The 15,179-nt window shown below is 39.9% G+C and overlaps 1 protein-coding gene across 2 annotated transcripts in view; it reads left to right on the top strand.

The window, feature by feature from the left end:
* MSRA (methionine sulfoxide reductase A) overlaps positions 1-15,179 on the top strand; it is a 388,272-nt gene that overhangs the window by 179,436 nt on the left and 193,657 nt on the right. For both annotated transcript variants that reach the window (XM_070376149.1, XM_070376148.1), the window contains exon 3: positions 7,510-7,629. In XM_070376149.1, the coding sequence (XP_070232250.1) occupies positions 7,510-7,629 (120 nt within the window). The remainder of the gene's footprint in view (positions 1-7,509; positions 7,630-15,179) is intronic.

Raw genomic sequence — 15,179 nt, forward strand, 5'->3', positions numbered from 1 at the left:
TCTTTCATATTAAAAAGCATTATGAGTAGGTAAGGTTTATTGAAGGATGGTTCAGAAAAACTTATAAATGTGATATATTACTTTGAGAGATTAAAAGGTTTGGAATCTCTATGATCTTCTCAAAAGGATGCAAGCATTGTTAAAACTCAAAACTTATTCACGGCGTAAAGCTCTTTACAACTCGGAATGGAAGGAAATGTTCCTAACCTGAAAAAGGATATTTGCCGAAAACCTGCAGCAAACCTCATCCTTATTGGAGCATTCTCACTAGCATTAGGATGAAACAAGGCTTTCTCCTGTCACCCCCATTATTCAGCCTTGTGTGGAAGGTCCTAGCCAATGCAATAGGATGAGATAAAAGAAGGACAATAATGATTGGACAGGGAGATACAAAATTGTCATTTGTATGAAGTATTATATAGAAAATCAAAGAGAACATGGAGTAAAACCATTAGAACTAGGAAGAGAATTCTTTAAGTTTTCTGAGTGTATGAAAAGCAAACTAAGATCAGCGGGTTTTATATATCCCAGCTCTAACCAATAAAAAGGTATAATAGAAAGTTTATAGCAGCGACACAAATCGTAAGATACACAGAACTGTATGTAATAAAAATATATAAGACCTTTATGGAGAAAACGATAAGATGGTATTGAAGGACAGCCAAGAAGACCTGAATAAATGGATAGCTGTATTATGTTCATCGACAGAAAGAGTCAAGAATAGCTTTTTTTAAATTTTCTTTTCTTTCTTTTTAAAGTTTTTCCTAATGCCTAATGCCTAAAAAGAAAGAAAAGAAAAGAAAAAAAGAAAATTTTGAAGATGTGTGAGATAAGAAGACTTGCTCTACCAAATTAGTATGCCTCATTAAAATTCAAGTGATTGCAACCCCTGATCTTTCCCTACAAACCATCCCCACCCACACTGTTCTCCACTCAAACCAATAATCTTAGAACCATCCTTGCCTCTCTGTTTCTCTCAAACCCTGCTGTCGGGAAATCCTTTTGGTTCTACAAGATGTATCCCACATCTGATCATGACACATGACTGCTCTCTGGTGTAATCCACCATCATCTCTCACTTGGATCACAGCAGTGGTTTCCTCCCTGCTTCTCTGCTTGGTCCACTCCAGTCTGTTCTCAGCAGAGAACAGCCAGAGTGAACCTCGTGAAACATGAGTTATATAATTTCCCTCTCCTGCTCAAAACTTAGCCATGGTTATCCATTTCATTCAAAGTAAAGTCCAAAGTCCTTACAGTAGCCCCCAAGACCCTGTGTGATCCAGCTTACTGCTGTGTATCTCACTGCTTCTGCCAACTCCACCCATCATCCTGGCGTCTTTCCTGCCACTTCAGACATTGCAGGCATGTTCTTAGTGCCTTTGTGGTGATGCTTTTCTATTCCAAGAACATGGGAGAACATGTTCTTGGAATATGTCCAAGAACATATTCCTATGGCCCAGAAAACTGAATGGGTGACCTCTTCACTGCATTCAAGTCTTTGTTGCAGTTACTACCTCTTTGAGGTTCACCCCAAAACCTTATTTAACATTGCACCTTCTCCAGCACTCCTGATCCATCTGACCCTGTTCAACTTTTCTTTTTTTAAAAAAATAGCTCCTTACCTCTAACTTGCCATATCACATGCTTATTTATTATTTATACTGTATATTGTCTGTCTTTTGCCACCAGAGTATAAGCACTGTAAAAGTTAGGCTCTTTGTTTTATTCATTCATGTACTCCAAGTGCCTAGAGTACTTCTTGACACCTGGTGGGCAATGAATAAATATTTGTTGAATACATGAACGAAGACCAGTGTGTTATTTGTACAGAGTCGGTCGTGTCCGACTCTGTGCAACCCCATAGACGGCAGCCCACCAGGCTCCTGTGTCCCTGGGATTCTCCAGGCAAGAATACTGGAGTGCGTTGCCATTCCCTTCTCCAATGCATGAAAGTGAAAACTGAAAGTGAAGTCGCTCAGTCGTGTTCAACCCTCAGCGACCCCATGGACTGCCGCCTACCAGGCTCCTCCGTCCGTGGGATTTTCCAGGCAAGAGTACTGGAGTGGGTTGCTCATGCCTTCTCCTAATAGACAAATGAGTGGAACATAATATATAGCCCAGAACAGGATCACTCAAAATGATATAGGATAGAGATGAGATTAGAGATAAATGAGGAAATAATAGATTATTTAATAAATAATAATTTATTTTGGATACTTGGTTATCCATATAGATGGATGCAGTTCCAAGAGGGAAGTTTATAGTGATGAGTGCCTACATTGAAGGAAAAGAGAGATCTCAAGTAAACAGCCTTACTTTACACCTTAAGGATTTAGAAAAAGAATACTCTAAGACCAAAGTTATCAGAAGGAAGGAAATAATAAAGATCAGAGCAGAAGTAAATGAAATCGAGAGTAGAAAGACAACAGAAAAAAATAATTGAAACAAAGGGTTGGTTTCTTGAAAGAGAAAAGAAAATTGACAAACCTTTAGCTGGACTAACCAAGAATAAAGGAGAGAGGGTTCAAATAAACAAAACTCTAAATGAAAGAGGAGACATTACAACTGATACCATAGGTATGGAGAAAAGGGAACCCTAGGGCACTGTTGGTGGGAATATAAATTGGTATAGCCATTATGGAAAGCAGTGTGGAAGTTCCTCAGAAATTAGAACTAGAACTACCATATAATCAACTAGTCCCACTTCTGAGTTATATATCTGAAGAAAACGAAATCACTGTCTTAAAGAGATATCTCTACTCCCATGTTCATTTCAGCATTATCCATGGTAGCCAACAGATGGAGACAACCTAAGTGGCTATCAACAGATTAATGGATAAAATGGTGTGTTGTTGCTGCTGGTGCTAAGTCACTTCAGTCGTGTCTGACTCTGTGTGACCCCACAGACGGCAGCCCACCAGGCTCCCCCATCCCTGGGATTCTCCAGGCGTGTTATTGATGTGTGTGTAAATATATACACACACATAATGGAATAATTACTATAATAATAATGATAAAAACCATAAAAAGCCACTAAAAACAGGAATTCTGCCATTTGTGACAACACGCTAGAACTTTCAGGCATTATCCTAAATGAAATAAGTCGTACAGAGGAAGACAAATACTGTATCATTTCACTTACATTGGAATCTAAAGAAACCGCCACATTCATCAGAACACAGAGTAGAATGGTGGTTTCCAGAGTCTGTGTGTGGGGGATAAAAAATTCTAGTGATGAGTAAATTCTGGGGATCTAATATTCCCCATGGTGACTATAGCTAATAATACTATATAATTGAAAGTTGCTAAGAGAGTGTTTTACATATTCTCACTACAAAAAATTGGAATCGTGTGAGGTGATAAATGCGTTAACTAACCTTATTGCTTTAATTATTTCACAGTATGTTTGTGTGTCAAGTACGTCATGACATTCTTTACAGTAAACTTACATGTCATATGTCAATCGTATACCAATAAAGCTGGAAAAACTTTTAAAAAGTTAAAAACATACCATAGTACCACCCATAGTTTTGCCAAAGGATGAAATCTGAGTGTGGATCACACCTCTGGATCCAGCAGCAAATTTGCAGGAAATATTAAGGATAGAGGAACAGGTTGACTTGCACCAGGAGAATGCAATTGGCAAAATCTACACTGTGGGAAATTCTGCAGGTCAAGTGGCTTGAGTTTTCTTCAGTGGATAAAGGATTAGAATGGAGTGGGAGCCTGTCCACTGAAAGAATTTTAAAGACATAATCAGATTTTTTAAATGAGTAGGACCAAACTGTAGTATCAGGATGGATACCTTGAATGATAAAATGGTAAAAGAAGCATCAATAAGTAAACACTATAAAATTCAGACAGTGGTTAGCCTTGGGGGAAGAAAGAGAGTTGTGATTGGGGTGTGATGTACGGAGGGTTTCCTGGGGTGGATGGCAAATTCTAAATTTTGAGCTGGGTGGTGGTTACCAGACTGTTCGAGTATAACAACACGCTGAGTTGTGCATATGTTGTATGTGGGTTTTCTGTATCTGGTTTATTTATAATAAAAGGTTAAAATATAAAATATTTTAAATAAAACATATTTTAGATGATATTCGTGTTGCTTACTAGACCCATAAATTCTGAGACATTCTGCCATAAATAAACCTCTCTTTGTTTAAACACATACATACTCAAAGGCAAATAAAAGAATGCTTAGGTTATACTGGAAGCCACTAGATAAAACATCTGATTGCTTCAAGGAGTTTTATTCTTACAGCCACCCCCATCCTAAGTTAAATACCTTTACAGAAATATCAACCTTGGTTATATACCCTGGGACATTATTTCAGCCACGCCCCTCTTGGAGACCTTTTCCCAGATGGAGCTAGTTCATTCTCCTTGCTATCAGAGTTCTTTTCTTGATCCCCAGTAAACGTAAAGGGGGGTGGGTAAATATTTCTCTACCTTCAGTAGATTTTTGTTTGGTCGTTTTAAGTTTTATGAATCTATATCATGAGGATGTAGTGAAGACATAGGAGATTTAGACTCTGGGGGCATAGACAGTAGGACTGTAGACGACGATCAGGGTAAGCTGGCTGCTAAAACAACCTGTTATAGACCCTGTGTGGGCTTCCCTGGTGGCTCAGTGGTAAAGAATCCGCCCGCAGTGTGGGAGACATGGGTTCGATCCCTGTTCCGGGAAGATTTCCTGGAGAAGGGAATGGCAACCCACTCCAGTATTCTTGCCTGGAGAACCCCATGGAGCCTGGAGGGCTACAGTCCGTGGGGTCACCAAAGAGCTGGACACGACCTAGCGACTAGACACCAGCACCATACCATGTGTGGAGAATACTGAAGGCGTGCAGTACTCTTTCGTACCATCACGCTTAGTCACTGTGAGACACAGAAATATTTTCTTCAGCAACTCCTACAGACTACTAAACTTCGGAGGCTCAGGTGCCTTCAGCTTGCACACTGCCCATCTCCTGGATGGCTTTGTGGCCTTTTCTGTGCAGTGGTACTGCCCAGCTCCTTTTTCACCCGTCTTTCTCCAGAGATTCCCTGTCGTCATTCCCGTGACCGATCATTTTATGTGTCAACTTGACCTGGCTCTGGGATGCCCAGAAAACCTGTGAAACGTCATTTCTGGATGTGTCCATGAGAGTTTCTGCAAGAGCTTAGCATTTGAGTCAGTACATGGAATAGATCAACCTCACCAGCGTGAGTGGGCATCATCCGGTCCATTGAGGGGCTGCATAGAACAAAGCAGGAGACGGAGGGTGAATTCACTCTGTCTGAGCTGGGACACCCATCTCCTCCTGCCCTCAAACATCAGTGCTCTGGTTATCAGCCTTCAAACTTAGACTGGGATTCACATCATTGGATTCCCTGACTCTCAGACTTTCAGGTTTGGACTAAGATTATGCCTTTCCTGGGCCTCCAGCTTGCAGACTGTAGCTCATGGGACGTCCTTGCCTCCATAACTTAGGATCAAATTCCTCATAATGAATCTCTCTATATAGATCTGTTTAAATCCTGTTGGTTCTGTTTCTTCAGAAAACTCTGACTAATATAGTCCCCTCATCTCAGGAATGCAATGAAATAAAATTAATAGTGAATTCTTGTTCCAGAGACTTGAGGATGGTCAGTTTTTAGGAATACTCAGTAAATACCTAGTCATATTCACTCCTGCATTGTAGGCAGATTCTTTACCATCTGAACCACCAAGGAAGCCCAATTACATTCACTAGTAGCAAACAATTCACTTGTAAACAGAAAAAAATGATATTTAGTGGCATGTAACTCGAACAATGCAGATGCTTATTTTTTTCTTTGAATTGTTTGCTTTCCTTTTTAAAAGGTATGTATTTTTGTTTTTAAAGTAATGTGAACCTATTATATAAGAACTTGAAAAAAAAATTGTGTATTCTCACCACTGTAATATAATCATGATTATGATTTTATGTATTTCTTTCTAGTCTATTTTGGTATGAATATTTTTTCATAGTTATAATAAGAACACGCCTATAATTGTCTTACTCCCTTTTAAATTTAGCTTTGGGTTAATTATGATGCAGTTATATACATATTTCCATATTGCATTGTTACCACAACAGTAACTTTTTACTGCGTTAAATTTCATCATTTGGCTCTATCATATTTTTTAACTTAGCCTATTTTCGGTTAGTATGTTTCCCATCACATTTGAGCAAGTGTATTTTTGTATAATGTATAACATCATGCACATTTGGTTTTGGTTGTTGTTGCTCTGAATTCTTAAAGTAGAATATTAACAAGTGTCAAGAATTTCACTAAACTTATAATTTTTCTTTTAGCTCTGTCATCAAATCTAACAGATCTAGTGATTGTTAAAGCAGGAGGCATATATTAATTTGATAACTGTTGTTCTACCCAATATTTTAATTATATATGACTTAATAAAGCCAGGTAAACTTGAGTAAGGCAGTAATCTTGTTTACGTCTAGAAATTGACCACAGAATAGTTGTGGAAGTTTAGAAATTCATGGTAGAAAAAGGAAGGTTCTTTATCTGGAGACAAGGAAATGTAATACAACATTTTAGATGAGTGTAAGTATGTGCATTCTTGGGAGGTAGGTCTTAGTTTTCATCATATATTCAAAGGAATCTAATACCTAACCACTGGTGTGAGCACATGTGTGCTAATTGAATGGAAAACAACTTTTGTGCCTTTATTTGTTACTCTCTTTCCCTGCCTTCCTCTGTCTCTTTCTTTCTTTATCATATTCAGTAATTGAACTCAGAAAAATGTTCTTTTTGGTGAGCAGTGATTTATCACATGAAAATTTCTAATGAATTAAAAAAAATTTCAAACTGAACACATGTGTGAAATTGTTAATCAAATACTGTGTCAATCTGTTTTGATCTGGGGGATGTTTTCCCATTTAAATCAGTAATTTAGTGTTACCTTCCTTTGTTAGAATTTTTAAAGAAAGCCTGACCAGGATACTGATCATTAAATAAATTTCTACTGTTCCTACAACTTATTATGTTTTGACAAGTCCATAATGAACGGAGTGTGGAAATCATTCATCAAATCCAGTTATCCTTTTGCTATATTATTTCAAAAGGTATAACTTTACAAACTATTAAAATTTGAGGTTTTTTTTTAAAGTTTTTACACAACTAAAGCAAAGAGGATGAGATGATTAGAAAGCATCACTGACTCAATGGACATGAATTTGAACAGACTTGGGGAGATAGTGGAGGACAGAGGAGCCCGGCATGCTGCAGTGCATGGGGTCAAAAAGAGTGAGACATAATGACTGAACAACAATAACAAAAGCAAATAGACATTCTGTGAAAACAACCTTAAATTAAATTCTTTATAGACATTAAAAACTCTACTTCTTTAAAAGATAAAATCTTACTCATGTTTGATTACCAGATAACAAGAAGAACTTTTTCCTAGTGTGACAGAACTTCTGATATGCAATGACTGCCTTGTTTTTAATAAAGGACTAACCAGTATCATGTTTTTCTTAGGAATGGGCTGTTTCTGGGGAGCTGAAAGGAAATTCTGGACCCTGAAAGGTGTATATTCAACTCAAGTTGGTTATGCAGGAGGCTATACTCCCAATCCTACTTACAAAGAAGTCTGCTCAGGTAGGAAGACTTTCCGGACTTGTCCCTGCTGGCAGGTGACAGGATCTTCAAAATGGAAATATATTTGGCAAAACTAATACAATTATGTAAAGTTTAAAAATAAAATTTAAAAAAAAAGGTAAAAAAAACCAAAAAAACAAAATGGAAATAAATTTTTTGTGTGTTTTTTTCAGTTTTCTCTTGCCCATTTCTATAAATATAGTTGCTGACCTTTCACTTTTTATATTCAGAAAACAATAGACTTCCTACAGAACGTGCCATGTAGCTTTTCTTGCAGAAAAATCACCCTGAAACGTAATCTCTAAAATGATCATTTGTTACCTTATGATTCTGTGGGTCAGCAATTTAGACTACGTTCAGCTGGATGGTTCTTCTGCTGATTTCATCTGGGTTCATTCATGGGACTGCAGTCGACTGTTGGGTTCCCTGGGTGCTGATTGGTCATCAGTGGCTTCATCATATATTGGGCAATTTCTGCTGCCATCACCTCTTCTTGCCTAGGGTAACGAGGATGATGAGCATATCTTCAGCACCCTGGCCTGGGTAAATTCACGCGATAGTGGACGCAGAGTAAGAGAGAACAAGCACCATTCTGCCAGTACTTTTCAAGTTTCTGTGTCACATTTACTATGGTCCCATTGACCACAGCAGGTCACATGGTCTAGCCTGGAGTCTGTGTGTTTACAGGGTGATGTGAAGAAATTGGGACCGTTACCGCATCATTCTATCACCTGGGACAAGAATGTCATCTACCAGACTTCTTTCTTGAGGGAAAAACATGAAAAATCAGGCTATACTGAGGGAAAGGCAAACTGTGGCTTGCAGGCTAAATTCTGCCTGCTGTCTGTTTATATAAGTAAAATCTTTTTGAAACACAGTCGTTTGCTCTTTGTTTATGTTATCTGTGAATGTTTTCATGCCACAGTCTCAGAGTTGAGTGGATGCCTCTGAGACTGTATGGCCTCTGAAACCTAAAATGTTTATGATCTCGACCTTTACAGAAAAATATTTGCTGACCTGGATAGGCAGATGCTTCCATGACATCCTCTATCTCAATTACCAAATCGTCTTTCTGGAATTTGTTTTGTTTTATTGTTTCTGGCCTTTGAAGATTTTTTGTCTTTCTGCCAGCTCCAGGAGCATTTAAAACGTATTATTTTTCTATTTTAAAACTTTATTTTTCATTTTTAAAATAAAAGTAGTATATATTTAAGATGTAAAACGTGATACTTTGGTATACGTAGTGAAGTTATTCTAATAATCAAGCTAATTAACATACCCATCTCCTCACAAACTTTTTTTAATGTGTGATGAAAGCACCTTTGATCTATTCTCTTAGAGGATTCCAAGTATATAACACTGTATTAAGTATAGTCACCACACTGTACATTGCATCTCTAGAACTAATTTGTTTTACATGAAGGAAAGTTTGTACGCTTTGACCAACATCTCCCCATTTCCCTGGTAACCACCATTCTACTCTGCTTCTGTGAGTTCAGTTTTTTTTAGATTCCACTTCTGAGTGAAATCGTATAGTATTTTTTTCTGTGTCTAGCTTATTTTGCTTAGCATAATGTCCTGCAGGTTCATCCATGTTATTGCACATGGCAGGATTTCCTTCATTTTTAGGCTGAATTATGTTCCATTGTGTATGTGGCACGTCTTCTTTTTCCCTTCACTGACAAATACTTAAGATTGTTTCCATACCTTGTCCATTTCAAATAATGCTGCAGTGAGCATGGGAACCCAGATGTCTCTTTAAGACATGGATTTCTCTATCTTTGTATATATACCCAGAAGAGAGGTCATTGAATCGTATAACGGTTCTGTTTTTAATTTTTTGAGGCACATCTATACTGTAAAACACATTTTTTAAAAGAATATTTTATTTACTATCTTAAACAGTTCTTAATAGAGAGAGTTTATCTAGCATATAGTCCATCACATTGACAGAAGTACGATTTTTAAAAATATGTAAATAGTTTTATTGTTTAAAAATAAAGGTTCACATTGGTGTTATCTGTGGAGGGCCCTCTCAGCTCTTTAAGGGCACTGAGGATGAGGCAGGGAGGAACTGGAGTGTAGGAATTTGTTCAATAATGAGCATGTTGATGTGTTTGCTACAATATGAATTCTGGTTTTGATGTGAGATTTGAACTGTGCAACTATGAAATTATCATAAAAATATTCCTATTCTTATTTTTCTTCCTTCTGGAGAAGAAGTGAAATATTCTGATTGATGTTGAGAATGTAGTATATCAGACAAATTTGTTAATGGTTAATCTTCTTTTTCCCTTTGCTTCTGTTTCAAAATGAAACAGCTTATGCAGAACTATAAATAGAGAGATTCAGATGAACCCTGGAGATTGCCCAGGTGTATCCTCTTAAGTCTTAGGAATGGAAATGAATATATTCCTTCCTATAATTGCAGACACAACTTAATAGCTTAAGAGAAAAGGTTGCTAAGATAACATCCAGATATCTTCTGCTTATATTGTTACTCTCTACCAGCAAAATGTTAATCATCAGTTAGAATATTGTGGTTGCTGTTTGCTCAGACTCTCTCCAATTAAGTTCTTCACCATAAGGAGAACAACATGATAATTGCCCTTTGTTGAGTTCCTACTGTGTGCCAGACACCATTAAGTAGCTTGTGCTCAGTCATATCCAACTCCTTGTGACCCCATGGACTGTAGCCCTCCAGGGTCCTCTGTCCATGGGATTTCCCAGGCAAGAATCCTGGAGTGGGCTGCCATTTCCTTCTCCAGGGGTCTTCCCGACCCAGGATTGAACCCGTATCTCCTGAGTCTCCTGCATGGCAGGCAGGTTCTTTACCCTTGAGCCACTGACCAAACATTGTACAAGAGCTTTTTTCATCTTTGCTTTTTTTTCCATCCAGTCTTTCAAACAGCCCCATGAAGGGTCTCAGTTTCTGTTTTTCACAAAGGGAGTGTTGAGGCTCAGAGAAAATAAGTGACTTAGCCAGGGTCATAACTCCCAACCTTTAGCTCTCAGCTCAAAACTGATGCCATTGACCATGGTATAAGTCACCCAGCTGTCATCATGGCCCAGCCATTTCCCATCCACCTATTCATGCTTCCCTTCTTCCCACGTTTTCTTTCATGTATACTTTTGAACCTTTTGGTATGCTTTTTCATGATTACTGTAAGGAAAATAGCAAGCAGTCTTCTGGGTCTTGGTGATGTTTGCAAGGAAAAAAATCCCTTTTAAGATATAGTTCATGCCGACATCTGGCATGTTACAGAGGCCTGCAGCAATGGTGAAATACAGAAATCACGGAGGTTGGTAAAGAACTCTCTATTTGATGTGAACACTACCTGCTAAGTTAGTGGTGGCATCCGGAAGCATGGTTGTCATGGAAACTTGCTCCTGATTGGGCAAAGATAGTTACAGGGTTTTTTCCAGACACAGAGGGAGAGATGATTTCTTTCCCCAGGCTTTTTGTTGTTGTTGTTGCTGCTGTTGTTGTTCTGATCATGAAAGAGAAAAACAAAAATGCATAGAGAGGCTGTGATGGAAAGGTCCGTCTGGCCCAGAAGTGATGGAGCCTTCAGATTTGTGGGAATAGCAGGGAAGGAGAACAAGCAAGCTCCCCAGCTAGCGTAATTATGGTAACCAGCTAATTAAAGGTTTTTGACCAAGGAGAGGGATGGGGGAAACAGAGAACAGGCTGTACTGGTTGGGCCTCCCCGCTGGGGCCTGGGGTGCTCAAAGCCTTCTTGAACAAGTCAGCCCTGGGTGGGTCTGCCTTGCAGGAGAGAAAACCCCAGGCTCTGATAAGATGTATAATCATTGCTGAGGTTTCATGTGAGAGAAATACTAGTCTGTGCTCTGGTATTTGCATTTATTTCAAATTGCTTACTCTTGTGTTTGCAGTTAGGCTTGGAAGACATTGGTCACAACCAGGAGTCTTTTTAAAGATATTCCTTCCTTCCTTCCTCCCTCTCTTTCTTCTTTCCTTCCAGAAAAGAAGCCTAAGGACCTGGATTGTTTGCCAACCTCCTTCCCTCACAGAGAAGGACACCTGAGTCTGAGGTGCCATTGGATTTCTTGGGGCAGGTTCCAGAATTACAGGGCTCACACTCAGGAAGGGGTTCTCAAAACCCATGAAATTAGCTCTTATTCCCTTCTGCCATGAACGATCACCTTGGAGGTGCTTCCAGCAGTCAGAGCTTGTGTCCGAGCTTCCACGAGTATTGTCTTGATGAACAGATCAGTGATCACAAACCATGGAACCAGAACCACTTTATGAAGTTGGTCATGCCCACTTGCTAGTGGGTATGCATGTGAGTGTGAAAGCAAGTATGTACCCAGACAGGCTGTATATTAATGTCTGACCAGTGGATTTCTATGTGGTTATTGATGGGCCAGCAATTCAGAAACCTGAACTGGAGTTGTGCCTCGGCACGTGGAAAAGACCTGTGCCTTCTAGTAAGAGCCAGGAGAGGAGGCGGCCCCCATGAGGCCATTCGTTAATGATTCCCCAGCGGGTCTGTTACGTGTTGGGTGATGTGTGTGCATCTAAAGTCTGACACACGTAGAAGATCCTTGGGGAAAACAGTTCCTCGGGCGTTTGCAAAGTTGCCTTTTAGGAATGAAATAAACCTGTAACGCATCAGAGCTGAGATAGGCAGTCTCTTAGAAGAGAGCTCGGCTTCTGGCTCTTCAGGACCTCCGAGTAACCTGGAAAAGGGGAGGTCCTGCTGCCTCCCACCCCACATAGGTTGCTCCGTAAGGTTTGGCTGAAGGAAATGGCAACCCACTCCAGTGTTCTTGCCTGGAGAATCCCAGGGACGGGGGAGCCTGGTGGGCTGCCGTCTATGGGGCCGCACAGAGTCGGACACGACTGAAGCAACTTAACAGCAGCAGGTTCCCAGAGCCTGAGGCCATGACACTTTTAAGTTCTATCACTAACTGCACTTGATCTGATCAGCACTCTGTAGAAACTTCTCATCTTTTGTCCTCCTAGGGAGGTTATTTACAGGAAGAAAGAGCAAGGAGACAAGGCCAGCCAGATAGTTCTAACGCTCATTTCCAATTCAGTAAGATGCTATCCTGAGACGTATGTGTCAGTCTGTTGTGAGTTTAGTCTACACAGGTCATTCTCTCTGTGTTGGATTAACCTTGTTAAATTCAGTGTAGAAATGGAATTTGGCCTTCGAAGCTGAGAGTCGGGAGCCTGGTCACCATGATTTTCCAAAGGCTGTGGTCTTTGCATTTCCTTACAGATCCCCTGTCCCTCACACGTGTCCATCATTTCATTTAAACCTGATTTAAGAGTGACCACCCTCCTGTAATAGGCACTTAAACTTCCCTTTCTCAGATTCATCAGTTGGCACTGGAGCTCAGAGACTGAGAAACTTGCATCTGCCAGGTGGTTTTTTTTAAAATCTGTATTTATTTGTTTTATTTGTCTTTATTTGGCTGCACCAGGTCTTAGTTGTGCCCCTCAGGATCTTTAGTTGTGGCATGTGGGAGTTCAGTTCCCTGACTTGGGATCGAACCCTGCTGCCCAGAATTGGAAGTGTAGAGTCTTAGCCACTGGACCACCAAGGAAGTCCTTGCTGGGTATTTTAAGCCTGAATTCTGAGTCCTCTGCGAGCTGGCCACCACCAGCTCCTGCACCAAGAATCCAGTCTCAGCTGGGATGCAGGGTAGCATTGCTCACAGCCACTGTTAGGCTGCTGTTGCTCATTTGTCTGATCCCCATCCTTCTGTTCCTAAAATGATTTCCAAGGATTCATTCATTCACATGGTGTTCCTTAACAGCTGACTATATGCCTGGCACTGGAGAACCCGTAAAAGCCTGGGAGGGCACAGCCGGGAGGAGCCTCAATTTCATGTAGGCTTTCTTGTATGAATTAAATTCACCATTGATTGGGAATGTACCATATATGCAAGACATTGTATTAGGTACTCTGTATCATTGTATGTGAAACAGAGTTGAAAAATGCTAGTACCTGTCTGCCAGAATTCTTTCTCTGTAGTCAGATGAAAGCTTGATCTTTCACATTTAAAGAGTTGTGCTGACCCTGGTTGTAGACACACACACATACACAAATACACACATGCATACTCACACAGATCGCACACTTGTTATGCAAACCAACTGATTAACTGGCATGCTGTTGCTTTCCTACATTGATTTTAGAAGTAATTGAGCCATTCAGTGTCTTGAATACCCTGATAGAGAATTATCCTTACATTTTATAATCACGACGACACAGATGAAAATATGAAAAGACATTCTGCCATGGATAAGCATTCTGGGTTAATTTCAGTGCATTAGCCTAATACACAAATAACCCCATTTCTGGCAAGAAAACCCAGGATGTTCATTCACTGGGTAATATCTTTTCGTATTTTGCTTACAGATGTTCAGAACAATTCCATGTTCATTAGTCTATTCAAAAGCTTTTAGAAATCTGCACAGCCAAGTGGCACCAAACCCAGAAGCATGAAAGAGGCTGTACAACTTTCTCTCATAAGGGAGATCTACACAGTCACCACGGAAACTCAAAGGCCCAGACATTTTTCTTTATCATCAGAAGACTCTGGTGGATTTTCACGCGGTGCATTTGGTAGAAGTCTTGAGCAGGTGCTAGGGCTTGGGAGGAGCAGAGATTGGGAGGGTCCTGTCACCTCCCACTGCGATGTCCATGCCAAGGCCATATTACTCTTTATCCTCAAAGAGTTGCCTTTCTTATAAAATGGGGGGTATTGCTGATCTATGAAGCCCATAGAGTTATGGTGAGGTTCTTATTTGAAAATCAAATCATGTCATATTGGGAGTAGCAAATCCAGGACATACGCTTTCTGTGACTCCAGCTCTTGGGCATATTAAAGATAAAAGCAGTGGGTCAGGAAGCGTCGCTTGGCAGGGTCATGGGCTCAGCACACGGAATGTGCTCATGACACAACAAACAAAAGCCGATGTTTTCTTTTCCTCTTCTGTGTTCTCAGGAGGTCATATCCAACCCCCTCTCCACATGCAAATCCTAGTTTCCTCCATGCTTAAGAGCTCTAACAAAGCACTGAGTAATTTTCCCACTAATAGAAGAAACTCAATATACTTTTTTAGTTCGACTTGATTTCTGAAGTGTTTGGGTGGATGTACATGTCTGTGTATCTTGCGTGAGATTAATGACCCCATTCTTTTCCAAAGTAGTAATGAGTTCTGTTATTAGCAGATTTTACCAAGCAACATAAAACTCTTTCTTAATTCCTTGCAGACTACATTAAAGCTCTCTTTAGTGCATAGTTAAGTCTTATTGTACTCTTTTCAGTGTCAGTCAAGGTAAATTACTAAGTTATTGACATGTCCCTGAAAATGCAAGAATTCTGCTCTTCAAGTTCTTGCTATAAGCAATTTGATCACTTTCTGCTCCTTTTATATTAGACGTAATATTAACCTTGAACTTGTAGTAGGCAGGATGAAAATGCTTACCTCTCTCAAACCACCAGGCAGAAAGCAAACCCTGAGGTTGGGGTCCTGTGATTCCTAGTTATAACCCCTAGGACCAAATACA

This window comes from Bos mutus, chromosome 8 (assembly GCF_027580195.1).
Source record: "Bos mutus isolate GX-2022 chromosome 8, NWIPB_WYAK_1.1, whole genome shotgun sequence".
Taxonomy (NCBI): domain Eukaryota; kingdom Metazoa; phylum Chordata; class Mammalia; order Artiodactyla; family Bovidae; genus Bos; species Bos mutus.